This window comes from Ornithorhynchus anatinus, chromosome 3, assembly GCF_004115215.2.
Source record: "Ornithorhynchus anatinus isolate Pmale09 chromosome 3, mOrnAna1.pri.v4, whole genome shotgun sequence".
NCBI lineage: Eukaryota > Metazoa > Chordata > Mammalia > Monotremata > Ornithorhynchidae > Ornithorhynchus > Ornithorhynchus anatinus.
In genome coordinates, this window is record NC_041730.1 from 18,652,087 (window position 1) to 18,666,419 (window position 14,333).

The 14,333-nt window shown below is 45.0% G+C and overlaps 1 protein-coding gene and 6 non-coding genes across 7 annotated transcripts; 3 read left to right on the top strand and 4 right to left on the bottom strand.

Annotated features, from left to right (window-relative positions):
- Window positions 1-83, top strand: TRNAL-UAA. The gene has a single exon. It is a non-coding gene; the product is annotated as a tRNA-Leu (tRNA).
- Window positions 84-4,263: 4,180 nt separating this feature from the next.
- Window positions 4,264-4,336, top strand: TRNAF-GAA. The gene has a single exon. It is a non-coding gene; the product is annotated as a tRNA-Phe (tRNA).
- Window positions 4,337-5,124: 788 nt separating this feature from the next.
- Window positions 5,125-5,197, top strand: TRNAV-UAC. The gene has a single exon. It is a non-coding gene; the product is annotated as a tRNA-Val (tRNA).
- A 272-nt stretch (window positions 5,198-5,469) lies between these two features.
- TRNAK-UUU lies at window positions 5,470-5,542 on the bottom strand. Its single transcript has one exon. It is a non-coding gene; the product is annotated as a tRNA-Lys (tRNA).
- Window positions 5,543-6,041: 499 nt separating this feature from the next.
- TRNAK-UUU lies at window positions 6,042-6,114 on the bottom strand. Its single transcript has one exon. It is a non-coding gene; the product is annotated as a tRNA-Lys (tRNA).
- A 6,012-nt stretch (window positions 6,115-12,126) lies between these two features.
- On the bottom strand, window positions 12,127-12,199 carry TRNAF-GAA. The gene has a single exon. It is a non-coding gene; the product is annotated as a tRNA-Phe (tRNA).
- A 238-nt stretch (window positions 12,200-12,437) lies between these two features.
- Window positions 12,438-14,157, bottom strand: LOC100074423 (olfactory receptor 4D9-like). Its single transcript, XM_001505988.3, has one exon. The coding sequence runs from the start codon at window positions 13,908-13,910 to the stop codon at window positions 12,975-12,977; it is 936 nt and encodes a 311-aa protein (XP_001506038.2). The 5' UTR covers window positions 13,911-14,157; the 3' UTR covers window positions 12,438-12,974.
- Between the last annotated feature and the right edge of the window lie 176 nt (window positions 14,158-14,333).

Genomic DNA, 14,333 nt, shown 5'->3' on the forward strand with positions numbered 1-14,333 from the left:
ACCAGAATGGCTGAGTGGTTAAGGCGTTGGACTTAAGATCCAATGGATGTACGTCCGTGTGGGTTCGAACCCCACTTCTGGTAAGGATTTTTCTTTATCCTTTCACATTGAACAAAAGATGGTGACATTGCAGTTTGGGCTCAGGAAGAGTTCTGCTCCCAGGGCAGTCAAAATCGAGAGAAGAAAGGTAAAGTAGGGTGTGTTTTTTCACTCCTTCCTTCAGGTATTCGTATCATACTCTCCGCCCTGAGGACTGTACTTTTGGAATAGCTGGGTTGTGGTTGATGAGCCTTTTTTTGGAGAAAGGCCTGTGTCACCAGCTCCTTTAGAGATACAAGAAATAAACACAGATAGGATGATAGGAACCTAACAGAATCAGGAACACAGCACCCTGGCAAACAGGTCAGGATACATAAGATAATAATGATAATTATTGCACTTGATAAGCACTTACTATGTGTCAAGCACTGTTCTAAACGTTGGGGTAATCAGGTTGGACACAGTCCCTGTCCCGTGTGGGGATTACAGTCTAAATGGGAGGGCGTAGGAATTAATCATAGTTTGACCCTGAGCAACTTTATGGAATAACATATCATTTACTCTTCCCTCCCCTGTTTTCCTGTCCTTCCTCACACACCCTTTGAGTTCTTCAGCTCTGGGGCCTAAATAAAGACGATGACCTTGGGAGAATGGATGGAATGGTTCTTATGGTGCTGTGTCATCTTGGTGCAGCTGCACCCTGGACTGCTTCCAACGTTTATGTCACCCAAGGAGATTTCATTTTCTTAATGCATTAATGACTCGCACCTTTGGGAAACGGCATCTCTTGGCCCCCAACCCTGGCTGGGAGTCCTGGAAAGAGGCTCTTTCTCGGTGACTAAACCTCTTTCCTAAATAAGGAAAGCATGAGATTGGGAGGTCGCCGGCCCGCAGCCAGGTTAGCCACCACGGAGTAACGCCGCCTGTGTCCAACACTGTACTAAACGCTAGAATAGAAACGATGCAGTCACATCAGGCACCATTCCTGGTTCCACACGAGGCTCACTGTGTGTTTGTGTTGGGGAGGACACACGTGTATCTAATCGCCATTTTACTGATGAGAAAGTGAAGGCACGGAGAAGTTCCTAATTCATTTCCTTCGCCTGGAACTCTCCAGCGCTTAGTACAGTGCCTGGTACATAGTAAGCGCTTAACAAATACCATTATTATTATTATATTCCAGACCATTACTATCTCCAGCTTCAAAGCTATACTAAGGTCACATTTCCTCCAAGAGGCCAACCCCAATTAAGCCCTCTTTTGCTCTGCTCACTCTCCCTTCTGCGTCATCTGTGCACTTCAATCTGTAACCTTCGGACACTTGATATTCTCTCCACCCCAACCCCACAGTACTTATGTACATATCTATAAATTATATATTATAATTACTCATTTACTCATATTAATGTCTGTCCCCAGCTCAAGACTGTAGGATTGTATGGGAGGGGAACACGTACTCTCCCAAGTGCTTAGTACAGATCCATCTCTGATTTATTTACTTATATTGTCTGTCTCCCCCTCTAGACTGTAAACTCGTCGAAGGCAGGAAATTTGTATGCTTGTTATAGCATACTCTCCCAAAACGCTTAGTACAGTGTTCCACACACAGTAAGCGCTTAATAAATACAATTGAATGAATGAGTGTTCAGTGCATAGTAAACACTCAATAAATACAGTTAATTGATTGAAGTTAAGTGATTTGTCCAAGGTCATACAGCAGGAAAGTGTCCAGACCGTAAACTCATTGTGGGCAGGAAACGTATCTACTCTCTCTGCCATATTGTACTCTTAAGCGCTTAGTACAGTGCTCTGCATGCAGTAATTGCTCATTAAATATAATTGTTTGGTTGAAAGTGTCAGAGCACGAATTAGAAGCCAGGTTTTCTGATTTCCAGTCCTGTACTCTCCGATCTGCTGTTCCCTGAGGAACTGGACCAAATACCAGTGCTGTTAGGGTCATGAAAGGATGAGTTTTCGGGGGGCATTCACAGGGCCCTAGGGTCTAGCACCCTCAGCTGGTGCCTGAAAACTGAGAATGAAACCCCACTCCCCAGTATAGTTTGTAAAATGTGTAGTGGGACTTGAGCGTGTGGTTTTTTTATTGCATTTGTTACTTTGTACCATGCACTGTTCTAAGCCGTGGGGTAGATATAGAAGTTAATGAGGTTGGACCTCTAGACTGCGAGCTCGTTGTGGGCAGGGAATGTGTAGGTTATACTGTTAGTGTTTTGTCCCCAGCACTTAGTTCAGTGTTCTGCACACAGTAAGAGTTCAATACGATTGATTGCAGAATGAGCCAGGGGTCCCTCTGGGGAGGGGACTTTTGATGGTGCTTGGAGCTGGGACTCCCTTCAGCTCTGAAGAAGTAGGCCAGGATGGTGACCACTACTGCTCTGGCCCACAGTGGGCCAGTCTGGGGCACGGAATGGGTGAGGACGGGGGCGAGGATGGGGATCTGATTGCGTGATCAGTGAAAAAGGACCTGCCAGGAAGCTCTAACCATACAGCATCCCAGCCTTTGGGGAAGAGCAGGCCTAAAATGGCGCCCAGAGGGCTCACGGCGCCTGCGCAGCTCCGCTTTGGGGCTGCAGTTCCAGCTCGCGGGCGTTGGGGGGCGCCTCTTTCAGAGGCCGGGGGCGCCTCCTTGAGCGGTCGAGGGTGACGAATTCGCTTTTTTTAGGCCAAACTGCTGCTTCGTGTGGCTTCCACACCCCCTTCGGTCCCCGATTCCCTCCCCGGAGTGAAAACTGGGAGGGGTCTCAGCCCAAGAGACCCCCAGTGACCGAGGGGATGGAGGTGTCGGCGGTGTTACCTCAGAGAGAGAGGGCGGGGGCCCTGCAAACTCGCTCTCTGCCTGCAACGCTCCCTTGTATTAACCTATTCTTCCTCCCACCCCTTGCGTAAAATTGATCCTTTTTAGGGGGCAGATACAGAGGGCAGGGTTGGAATGGAAAAAAAAATCTATTTAGTGTGGCAAAGAGCCACGGGGTTTACGAATTTGTCTAAAAAGACGCCCATATCAGCAACCTTAAAGCACTGGTCCCTGCTTCTTGCCAATAACCTGGAAGGGTTAACTGTGTAAATCAACTGCCCTGACTGCATTTAGTCCCAAACTCCCCCCGGATTTAGGTTCCCAGGTTTAGTGGCTACTAAACCGAGGAATTGCAACTGCTTCTATAAGACCTCCTCTGGTGCAGCAGAGCTTCCGGGGTTAGGTTGCTAAAAAAAGGCAGTCCGAGTGAAAACCGCATTCGACCCAAATCAAAGAAGTAAAATTTAGGAGGCACAAGGATCGGCTCTACGGAAGCATACAGGAGAAAAAAAGAATATTTAAAAGAATTCAGTAAAAGTGCAAATGAACAGAAGAGACGGTTATCATTATTGTCTCTACAGATGAAATACAGGAGGAGCTTGGATAGCTCAGTCGGTAGCGCATTAGGCTTTTAATCTGAGTGGCCAGGGTTTAAGTCCCTGCTCGGCTGCAATTTTTTTTCCCCCCTCAGCTCCCGTGCACAGCGAGGGTTACTAAAATGAGCTCTGTAGCAGTGGAAGCGATTGCAAGCTAAAGGCGATTTCGAGGGTCTCGGATGCCATAGCAGAGGGCAGCCACACGTTGCTCTTCGTGGCAGATCCCACAGCTCAAGAGGTCTGAATTATATGATCAACGTGTAATGAGGGCTCACAATAGAGACCGGTTGGGGTTGCAGACTGTTTACTGCGTGCAGAACACTGTACTGAGCCCTTGGGAGAGTGCAATATAAGAGTTGGTAAACAAGTGCCCTGCCCACAACGACCTTACAGTCTAGAACGGCAGGCAGACATTTATTTAAATAAATTACAGCGATGTACATAAATGCTGTGGGGCTCAGGGTGACGCAGGAGGGAGTGGGAGAAGAGGAAATGAGGGACACTCAAAGACACCCTCATGTTTTCCAATTTTATTTGCAGAGTGTCTCCCAGTAGATTGTTAGATCCTTATGGGCTGAGATCGTGGCTCATCCTACATAACCAAATAAGAAAATGTAGCCATAAAGTCACCCAAGTCTCCTTCCTGGGTTAACCAAATAAGAAAATGTAGCCATAAAGTCACCCAAGTCTCTTTCCTGAGTCCTAGGACAGAGTGAACGTCTCTCAAACAAGGCAAAATTTCACGGTAATTTTCCAATTTGTCAATTAAAAGGAATGTACTGTCTGTTGACAGTATTTAAGAGTCCTCCCCAGGCAGCCGAAATAGCTCAGTTGGGAGAGCGTTAGACTGAAGATCTAAAGGTCCCTGGTTCGATCCCGGGTTTCGGCAGGTAATTTTTCTGCAGAGTAAAGGTCTTTAATTTTGTACATTCTTCAAAGCGAATAAAACCATAAACTAAAATAAGGGACGGTCCTTCCCAAAGGGAATGATAATAATGTTCATTTCGCAAGAACAGTGGTATGGATTAGGTGTCAAACACAGTACCTAATAGCTGGAGTAGATGCAAAGCAAACAGGTTGGACACTGTCCTTGTCCCTCATGGAGCTCACAGTCTAAGTAGAGATAATTAATATTTGCATGCTGAATAAGCTTCGGCAATTTCCTCACACATAGTGCCGCCTACTTAGTGGGACGTTTAGGGGAATTCTCTGAAGTGGAGTAATTCATTCAGTCGTATTTATTGAGCGCTTACTGGGTGCAGAACACTTTATTAAGGGTTTATGGATTCATGTAGGTTTCTGGAAATTTGGAGGAGAGCAAGCTAAAGCACACAACCTCCAGGTTATCAATAAGGCTTACAGATATCCCCGAGTACATTCAATCATTCAAAACTCCTGGGGCAGAATAGAGGCGATGATCTCTTCAATACACCACCCCCGGCCCAACATATTTATCCTTCCACATCATTTTGAATGTTCACTTCCCCCAAACGATGGTGCCTCGGCATTTCCCTAATCCCGGAGAAAAACCTCTTATCGACCCAACAATGCTCTGATATAAAAACTTTGATGTGACCTTCTTTGTCCAGCTGATAATTGAAAAACCTGGAGTATTTTTCAATTACATCATTTTTTCCTTGCTCGTAGAGAGCGAAAGAACGCTTTCGTTTGTCGAGCGGTTCCATAGTGTAGTGGTTATCACGTCTGCTTTACACGCAGAAGGTCCTGGGTTCGAGCCCCAGTGGAACCAGCCCCGACTCATCATTTTCAGAAAATGATTTATAAGAATCCTTTAACAAGAGTAGACTCTTCAGACCAAGTTCCCTGAATAAATACCATTCTTAAGTTTAAATAGATTTAATTACTTATTCAAAAGGGGCTGCAAAGTGTTCCCTCTATTTCTCTTAATGCTAGGCAGGCTCTTTCTTTTTTCACTCGTGTCTGTCGGGGGGAAGAGTTCTTTTCCGTGGCAGAAATAAAGAGTGGAAAGCGATTAATTTTTTCAGGTTAAAAAAATACTCCCGCCCGCGCAGGGACTTGAACCCTGGACCCTCAGATTAAAAGTCTGATGCTCTACCGACTGAGCTACCCGGGCTCTCTCGTGAGCTTCCTTTTCAATTCTATTCCTGGTAGAATGGGAGCCTTCTTTTTAAAAATGTTGTTACGGATGATTTTCCTGTCCTTTTCAGCAAAGGAGAGATACAGCTCGGGACGGGAGGGACGAGGAAAGAGAGGGAAAGAAAGGGAAGGTCCAAATGTTCCTTTAAATCAGCTGGGCCAGTTTCACTTTCTGTATTTACTCGTCACAGCTCTTAAATCCATACTTAGTGGAAGGTTTATGGAATTCTCTAAAGTGTGTAATGGATTAATGGGCTTTTCTGGAAAATTGGAGAACAACCCAAAGCACACAATCTTAAAGTTATCAATAGGGCTCACAAACAACCCGGGGTCGCACACACCAACACCCGTGAGATAGAATAGAAACGACAATCTTGTCTCCACATAAAGAAAAATCGCCACCGGTTTATATACCGTCAATATGATTTTGAGTGGGTGGTAAGAGCAGTCATAAATGCATATTGTAAAACACATGACGCCCGAACAGGGACTTGAACCCTGGACCCTCAGATTAAAAGTCTGATGCTCTACCGACTGAGCTATCCGGGCTCTTTAGTCAGTGATTTTTACTTGTTTTAATACAGACCAAAAGCCATACTACCTGCCGACTTGGACTTTTCCATGTAATTAAATAATTTCTAAATTCTGCAATAATAATGTTGGTATTTCTTAAGCGTTTACTATGTGCAGAGCACTGTTTTAAGCGGCAATCCCACCACGACCTAGGGGCCAGTACCTAATCTAACCCGCCCTTTTTTTCCACTTCCGTGCTATTTCTTGTATGTTCCAAATTCTTCAATTTCCAACAGCCTTTTATATTTTATATTTTTGTTTTCATAGCCATACATCTTTAGGTCAGACGAATAGGTGTGAAGACTATATTTAGGTGCTGAAAGGGATATCCTCTCCATTGTTCCACGACAGTCTTGCAGCATTCCTTTTTCATAATCCCAACCATTTCCCCTCCTCCCTCACTTTGGTACAGTGCCCAGCCCAGGTCGTGTCAAATCCAATAAACCACATAAAAGAAAGAAAAAAGAGATTGGGTCTGAGTTTCGGACTGCTTCTTCCTCTCCAAGATGAGTCAGTGGTTTGTGCCGCAAGGCTGCAAAATTAAGGCCTGGAACCCAGACACAGTTCTGTGCTGTTTCTGTTGCCACAAATGTGCTTTTCTGTAGACGTCATAGTATAGTGCTCTGAGCACCATAAATGCTCTCTAAACACCACTGATTTGGAATCCGTCAACCAAAGCTTGCCTCAACTTGCTTGCTTTCCTTAGGGAGAAAATCAGCCCTCACCCCCACGATATCTTCCTTTCAGACTGTGAGGCCGGAGACACTTAAAAATAAAAGGAAGGCTTTGGAGAAATTTGAAGAGTCAGGATTACGCCTTAATCGCTTAGTCCATTTCACAACTGCTTAAATACTGTACTTTAGTTCACAGCAAATTGGCATTGGGCGGAGTTCTCAGAAAACAGGAAAATAGAGTCAGATTTGGCGGATAATCTGCTTTCAAGGGCATAGGCAGAGCAAGCCCAACTGAATGTAAAATGTCCTATGGGTAATTTTGTCACCCCCTAAATCTCTTAATTACCATTGGAAGGACAATCCAAGACTTTCCCGAATGATTTAGAAATGTGGGAGTGAGACGCCTAGCATTTTTAAGGAAAAGGGAAGCTACTTTTACCCGCTGGGAGCTCGCCTCCCCTCCTGACCTTCAAAATGCTGGGCACTAATTTCTTGGAGATTGGATTCAGTTGTATTTTCTGTTCTACATTTCCTCTTTTCTTCTTCCACTCCTTTCTGCGTCACCCTTTTATTCACTCCTCCCTCAGCCCCACAGCATTTAGATACATATGCATCATATAATCTCTAGTTGCAAATTACCCTTCTAGCCTTTAACCTCGTTGTGGGCAGGGAATGTGTCTGTTTATTGTTATATTGTACTCTCCGAAGCGCTAAGTACAGTGCTGTGCACAAAGTAAGTGCTCAATAAATGAGACTGAATGAAGTTTGTCTCCCCCTCTAAACTGTAAACTGGTTGTGGGCAGGGAATATGTCTACTAACTCTGTTATATTGTGACACTGTACTCCGCATACTGAAATGCTCAGTAAGTACTCAATAAATACCACTCATTGATTGTGTAATTCTACAAATACTAACATTATTATTATTACAGTCGCAGGGAATTAAATCAGATAAACATTCAAGCAAATGAAAAAGAACGACCTTGCATTTAAAGAGATGAAAACCCAACTGTGCAACTCAAGGTCAAAATCTGTGAATCCTAACACCCGTCTGGAAGCCTGATGGGTCGTTCACTGCATCCCATAACCAGCATTTAGACGCCTCTGATTTTAGGATGATCCAGGGAAAGCAAGTGAACCTTCTACTCTTCCTCACAGAGGTACAATGGGTTGAAGGCCGGGGGCGAGACAACTAGGATACCTGGTCTTCTTTGCCCAGTGTCTTACATGGCTGATATTCATTAACCGAGCTGGATTTTACAAAACTTGGGAAGTGGAAGGGACCCCTATTTTAAATATTTGAATTTTTTTATCTCCTTATCTCCTTCTGAAGGGGTCCATCTCTCTCCTACTCGTCCTCCCTCTTTCCTCCCCCTCGTGGTTCTTATGGCCATTTCTTTTAAACTCTGTTGCTTCTACCAACTGTTACATTGTACTCTTCCAAGCTCTGAGTTCAATGAGTTCTGCATACAGTAAGCGCTCAATAAATACGATTGATTTCCCCACCTGTCATTTATTTTTGTGTTTTTCTCCCCCTCAGGATTCAGAATCTGTTTTCCATCTAATGAATCACTGAATTCAATCCGTCCTCATAAACCTATCAATGGTATTTATTGAGCACTTACTGTGGTCAGAAAACACTGTACTGAGCACTTGGGAAAGTACAACATAGAGTTCATTTAGTCATTCTATCCTGTCATGGGGCAGGGATTGTCTCTGTTGCCAAATTGTACATTCCAAGCGCTTAGTACAGTGCTCTGCACATAGTAAGTACTCAATAAATACTATTGAATGAATGAATTCTATCATACTTATTGAACTCTTACTATATGCAGAGCACTGTACTAAGGGCTTGGGAGAATAGAACAATAAACAGACACATTCCCTGCCCTCAACAAGTTACAGTTTAGAAGAAGGTCCCAAGAGGTTTCTTGAAAGGAACTTCCAGGGTAGTAGCGGTCACATCTGCCTCACAGGTGTGTCAATCAATCAATCAATCAATCAATCAATCAATCGTGTTTATTGAGCATTTACTATGTGCAAAGCACTGTAATAAGGGCTTGGGAGAGCATAATGCGACAGAATTAGCAGATGCGTTCCCAGCACACAGCATGTTTACAGCCTAGAGTCAAGGTGATGCTAACGGGCTTTCTAGGCATGGGTTAACATTACTTTCTCAAAAATAACATGAGAGGACTCACATACTTAATCCCCATTTTACAAACGAGGTGCCTGAAACTCAGAGAAGTGAATTGACTTGGCCAAGGCCACATGGCAGACAAGTGGCAGATTCGTGATTAGAATCCAGGTCTTTTGTTGACTCCCAAGGCCTGTACTCTCTCCACTAGGCCACTCTTATTTTGTGAACGGATGGGGTGAAGGTGGGGAGGGGAGAAGCATCATGGCGTAGTGGATAGACACAGGACTGGAGTCATAAGGTCAGAGGTTCTAATTCCTAATCTGCCACTTGTCTGCCTTGTGACTTTGGGTAAGTCGCTTTAATTCTCTGGGCAAGTCACTTCAATTTTCTGGGCCTCATCTGTAAAATGGGGATTAATAATAATAATAATAATGTTGGTATTTAAGCACTTACTATGTGCAGAGCACTGTTCTAAGCGCTGGGGTTGATACAGGGTAATCAGGTTGTCCCACATGAGGCTCACAGTCTTCATCCCCATTTTACAGATGACGGAACTGAGGCACAGAGAAGTTAAGTGACTTGTCCACAGTCACACAGCTGACAAGTGGCAGAGCCGGGTGTGATCCCTATATGGGAAGGGATTGCGTCCAACCCGATTGGCTTGGGTCACCCCGGCGCTTAGAACAGAGTCTGGCACGTAGTAAGCGCTTAACCAAGACCATTATAAGAGAAGCAGCGTGGCTCAGTGGAAAGAGCACGGGCTTGGGAGTTAGAGGTCATGGGTTCGAATCTTTGCTCTGTCACTTATCAGCTGTGTGACTGTGGGCAAGTCACTTAACTTCTCTGTGCCTCAGTTACCTCATCTGTAAAATGGGGATTAAGACTGTGAGCCCCACGTGGGGACAACCTGATTCCCCTGTGTCTACCCCAGCGCTTAGAACAGTGCTCTGCACGTAGTAAGCGCTTAACAAATACCAACATTGTTATTATTGTTATTCTAATTATTATATCAGTCCCGTTTCCCCCCAAGCCTGGACTCGGCAGCCAAGGCTGCCCTCGTGAGGCCGCGTGGTGGTACTGCAGGTTCTGCGGAGAGTGTGTTTTGGGGGGGACGTGCCTCAGTTTCCTTCTCTGTAAAATGGGGATTAAGTACCTGTTCTCCCACCCACTCGGGCTCTGAGCCCACTGAGAGACAGGGACCGGGCCGGGAGATCGTCCACGATATTGTTTAGACTTGTGAGCCCGTCGTTGGGCAGGGAGGGTCACCCTCTCTTGCCGAATTGTACACTCCAAGCGCTTAGTCCAGTGCTCTGCACACAGATAAGCGCTCAATCAATACCATTGAATGAATATTGTGGTTGATCGTGGGTTTTAACCCCTGTCAGCTGGATGACCTTTGGCAAGTCACTTCACTTCTCTGGGCCTCGGTGACCTCATCTGGAAAATGGGGAGGAAGACTGGGAGCCCCACGTGGGGACAATCTGATTCCCTTGTATTGATCCCAACGCTTAGAACAGTGCTTGGTACATAGTAAGCGCTTAACAAATACAACATTATTATTATTTCTGGAGCTCGGGGCCTAGGATCCTAGTTAAACTCGGCATTTAGGCAAGGAGTTTCTATTTTAGTAATGCATTAACTGTCTATCTAGATACTGTTCTATCTAACTCGCCTGTCTGTCTATTTATCTATCTAGTCTGCCTGTCTGCCTGTCTGTCTGTCTATCTATCTATCTATATCTATCTATCTATCATCTATCTATCTATCTATCTATCTATCTATCTATCTATCTATCTATCTATCTATCTATCTATCTATCTATCTATCTATCTAACCATCTATTTGGTCTACCTATCTGATCTCTCTCTCTCTCTCTCTCTCTCTCTCTCTCTATCCCCCCTTTCCCTCTCCTCCTCCCCCTCTCCCGTCCCACCCCCTCAGCACCGTACTCGTCCGCTCAACTGTATATATCTTCATCACCCTATTTATTTTGTTTAATGAGATGCACATCACCCTGATTCTATTTATTTGCCATTGTTTTTATGAGATGTTCTCCCCCCGACTCTATTTATTGCCATTGTTCTTGTCTGCCTGTCTCCCCCGATTAGACCGTAAATCCGTCAAAAGGCAGGGACTGTCTCTATCTGTTGCCGACTTGTTCATTCCAAGCGCTTAGTAAAGTGCTCTGCACATAGTAAGCGCTCAAGAAATACTATTGAATGAATGACTCTATCTATCTATCTATCTATCTATCTATCTATCTATCTATCTATCTATCTATCTATCTATCTATCTATCTATCTATCTATCTATCTATCTATATCTCTACTCATTTATAATTTACTTGAGAGCAGCCAGGTTTTCAAGCCTCTGGGGAAGGGGAAAGTGTCCATGCTACATCGGTGTAACCAACCATAACATTTACTAAGCGCTTACAACGGGAAAAACCCTGTGCTAAACTTCGGGACGAACACAGGGGCGTTGATTCAAGCATGCTCCCCGGCCTCAGAAGGCTCACAGTCTCCCAGAGGGAGGAGACACCCGGGTTAAGGTCCATGAGGATTTCAGGATAACGGACCAAAATCAACGATTTTAAAGCAAGAAAAGTAGCAGTTCATCATTATTCTGGGAATGCGACCCGACTCACACTACTCCCACCCCGCCACCACCACCATCACCCCCACTTCCTCCCCCTCTTCCCTCCCCCATCACCCCTTCTCCCTTTTTTCCCAATCCCCGCGTTCCCAAGACACGGGGGGGGACGGGATTTATCCTCTCGGAGAGTGGGGCTGGATCAAGTCACCCTCCCACCATAATCCCCACCAACCCTAATCTAGGAGTGCTCGACTGTCGACGTTCTGGGTAGGTGGGGCTTTGATCGAGTTAAAAAAGTGATGCTGAGGTCCCAAATGGTTCGAAACCCATCGAGGATCAGAGTTTATATTATCTCATCAGAACCGCTGCACCCATCCTCCCCACTTTTAGACTGTGAACCCCTTGTTGGACAGGGATTGTCTCTGTTGCCGAATTGTACTTTCCAAGCGCTTGGTACAGTGCTCTGCACACAGTAAGCGCTCAATAAATACGATTGAATGAATGAATGAGTCCTTGGACCGGAAAAAAAAATTTCATTCACCCACCCAAAAAAAAACCAAAACTTGACTCAAAATCCGCTGCCGAAACCCGGGATCGAACCAGGGACCTTTAGATCTTCAGTCTAACGCTCTCCCAACTGAGCTATTTCGGCTGAGTAAGAGCAAAGATTTTACACCCTCAATAGATGGTATCATCGACCGCCAACTGTTCCAGGAAATTAAATTCAAAGTTCAGTCTTCATTGTTGATTCGCACACCCGCCCTCACACTGGATAGCTGTGATTTTGCTTCCTTATCCTGAGGCAGGAGCTCTAGTAAGCACTTAACAAATATCATTATTATTATTATTATTAATATTACTGTCTCCTCTCACTTTGCAGATGTCTCCACTGGTTAAGATATCTTAAGATATCCCTTTTGCACAGATGAGCATCTAAGAGAAGATTAGAGTTTGGAAAAGGCTGCTCCTTCCACTTGGACCAGTGAGAAATGAAATGAAGAACAAATTGTTCCTGATTGGAAGAATCTCTGCAGGGAAATAGATTCCTTCTGGCACAGAGTTTCTTCATCCCTTATCTCCTCCTGGCTCTGTTGTAGAAAATGTGACAGGGTAGGGTGATATAAGGACTAGGCTATAGTAGTAGGCAGAGAGTCTCCCTGAGATCTTCAGGTGGAAAATGCCCTGAGTAGAAAATAATTCTCCTGGGTTCTGGAGGCGAAGCTCACTCCACCATTTTGGGAGTTTAGTTTGCAAGTTTCAGAACAGAAACTCACAGGAAATCAAAGCCGTGGTTGAAGGACACAGGTTCCAACTGCTTCTGAGTCTCTTATCCTCCAAGGCTGACACGTATCATCAAGTCCTTTTTGGGAAATTGCATGAAAACCCGATAACCCTTTTCAGGCCTCTCCCCGAGTTTATTGTAATTTTCATTCCCTTCCTGATTGTATATCTCTTTTCTTCAGTCTCTTCATGGCCAGCATCATCTCGCGGTTCCTCAAGGTGTATATGATGGGGTTCAGGACGGGGATAATTCCCGCTAAGGTGATAGACACTGCCGTGTCCGTAGGCAGAGCGGTGAAGGGCCGGGCGTAGATGTAGATGCACGGCACGAAGTGTAGAGTGACCACCATCATGTGGGAAGTGCAAGTGGCGATGGCTTTTTTTTTCCCTTCCCCGGAGTGAGATCTCAGCATGAGCAAAGTCACTGTGTAGGACCCAATGAGCAAGACAAACCACAGGGAGGTGATCATACCGTTGTTGGAGATCATCAACAGCTCTGTAGTGACGGCATTGGAGCAGGAAAGTTTAAGTAGCTGGGGGACATCACAGTAGAAACCATCTAGGACGTTGGGTCCACAGAAGGGTAACAGCAGCAACAGAAAAATTTGGACCACGGAATGCACAAATCCCCCCACCCACGAAGCAGCCACCAACCCGAAACACGTCCCCTTAGTCATGATGGTTACATAGTGCAGGGGTTTCGAGATGGCCACGTATCTGTCATACGCCATGACAGAGAGAGAAAAAGTATCAGCCCCACCGAGGAGGTGAAAGAAAAATATCTGAGTGAGGCAGCCATTGAAGGAGATGGCTTTTCTCTTGGAAAGAAGATCCACCAAGACCTTGGGAATAGTGATGCAGGAAAAGGAGATATCTAGGATGGACAGATTGCGGAGCAAGAAATACATGGGTAGGTGGAGACGAGATTCCCAAGTCACTGTGACTATGATGAGGAGGTTTGCCGACACGGTTATCACGTACAAAACAAACAAAAGCACAAATAAGACGAAGCTCAGTTCCCGAGACTGGGTCAGTCCCCGGAAAATAAATTCTGAAACCCTGGTGTGATTTCCTAGCTCCATCCTCCATCCCCCTCTTCCAAGAACATCTAGAGAGGAAAAGAGATAATTACAGGCAAGGTGTCAGCAACAAGGAAAATGTCTTCCTACTAAGTTTGGGAATTCTTTAGCCATCCTTGGAAGTCCTTTGGTAACTTTCCCCTTGCCCACTCTTTCCTGCTAAACCTTTGCTCACCTTTTTGTCCAACTCAATATACTTGTTTCCACCCCAGTGCTTAGTATAGTGCCTGGCATGTAGTTAGCACTTAATAAATACTATCATTATTTTAGCAAAGCAGTGTGGCCTAGTGTATTGAGCTCCAGCCTGGAAGTCAGAAAGATCTGGGTTCTAATCCCAGCTCTGCCACTTGTCTGCTGTGTGACCTTGGGCAAGTTACTTCACTTCTCTGTGCCTACATTACCTCATCTATAAAATGGGGATTGAGA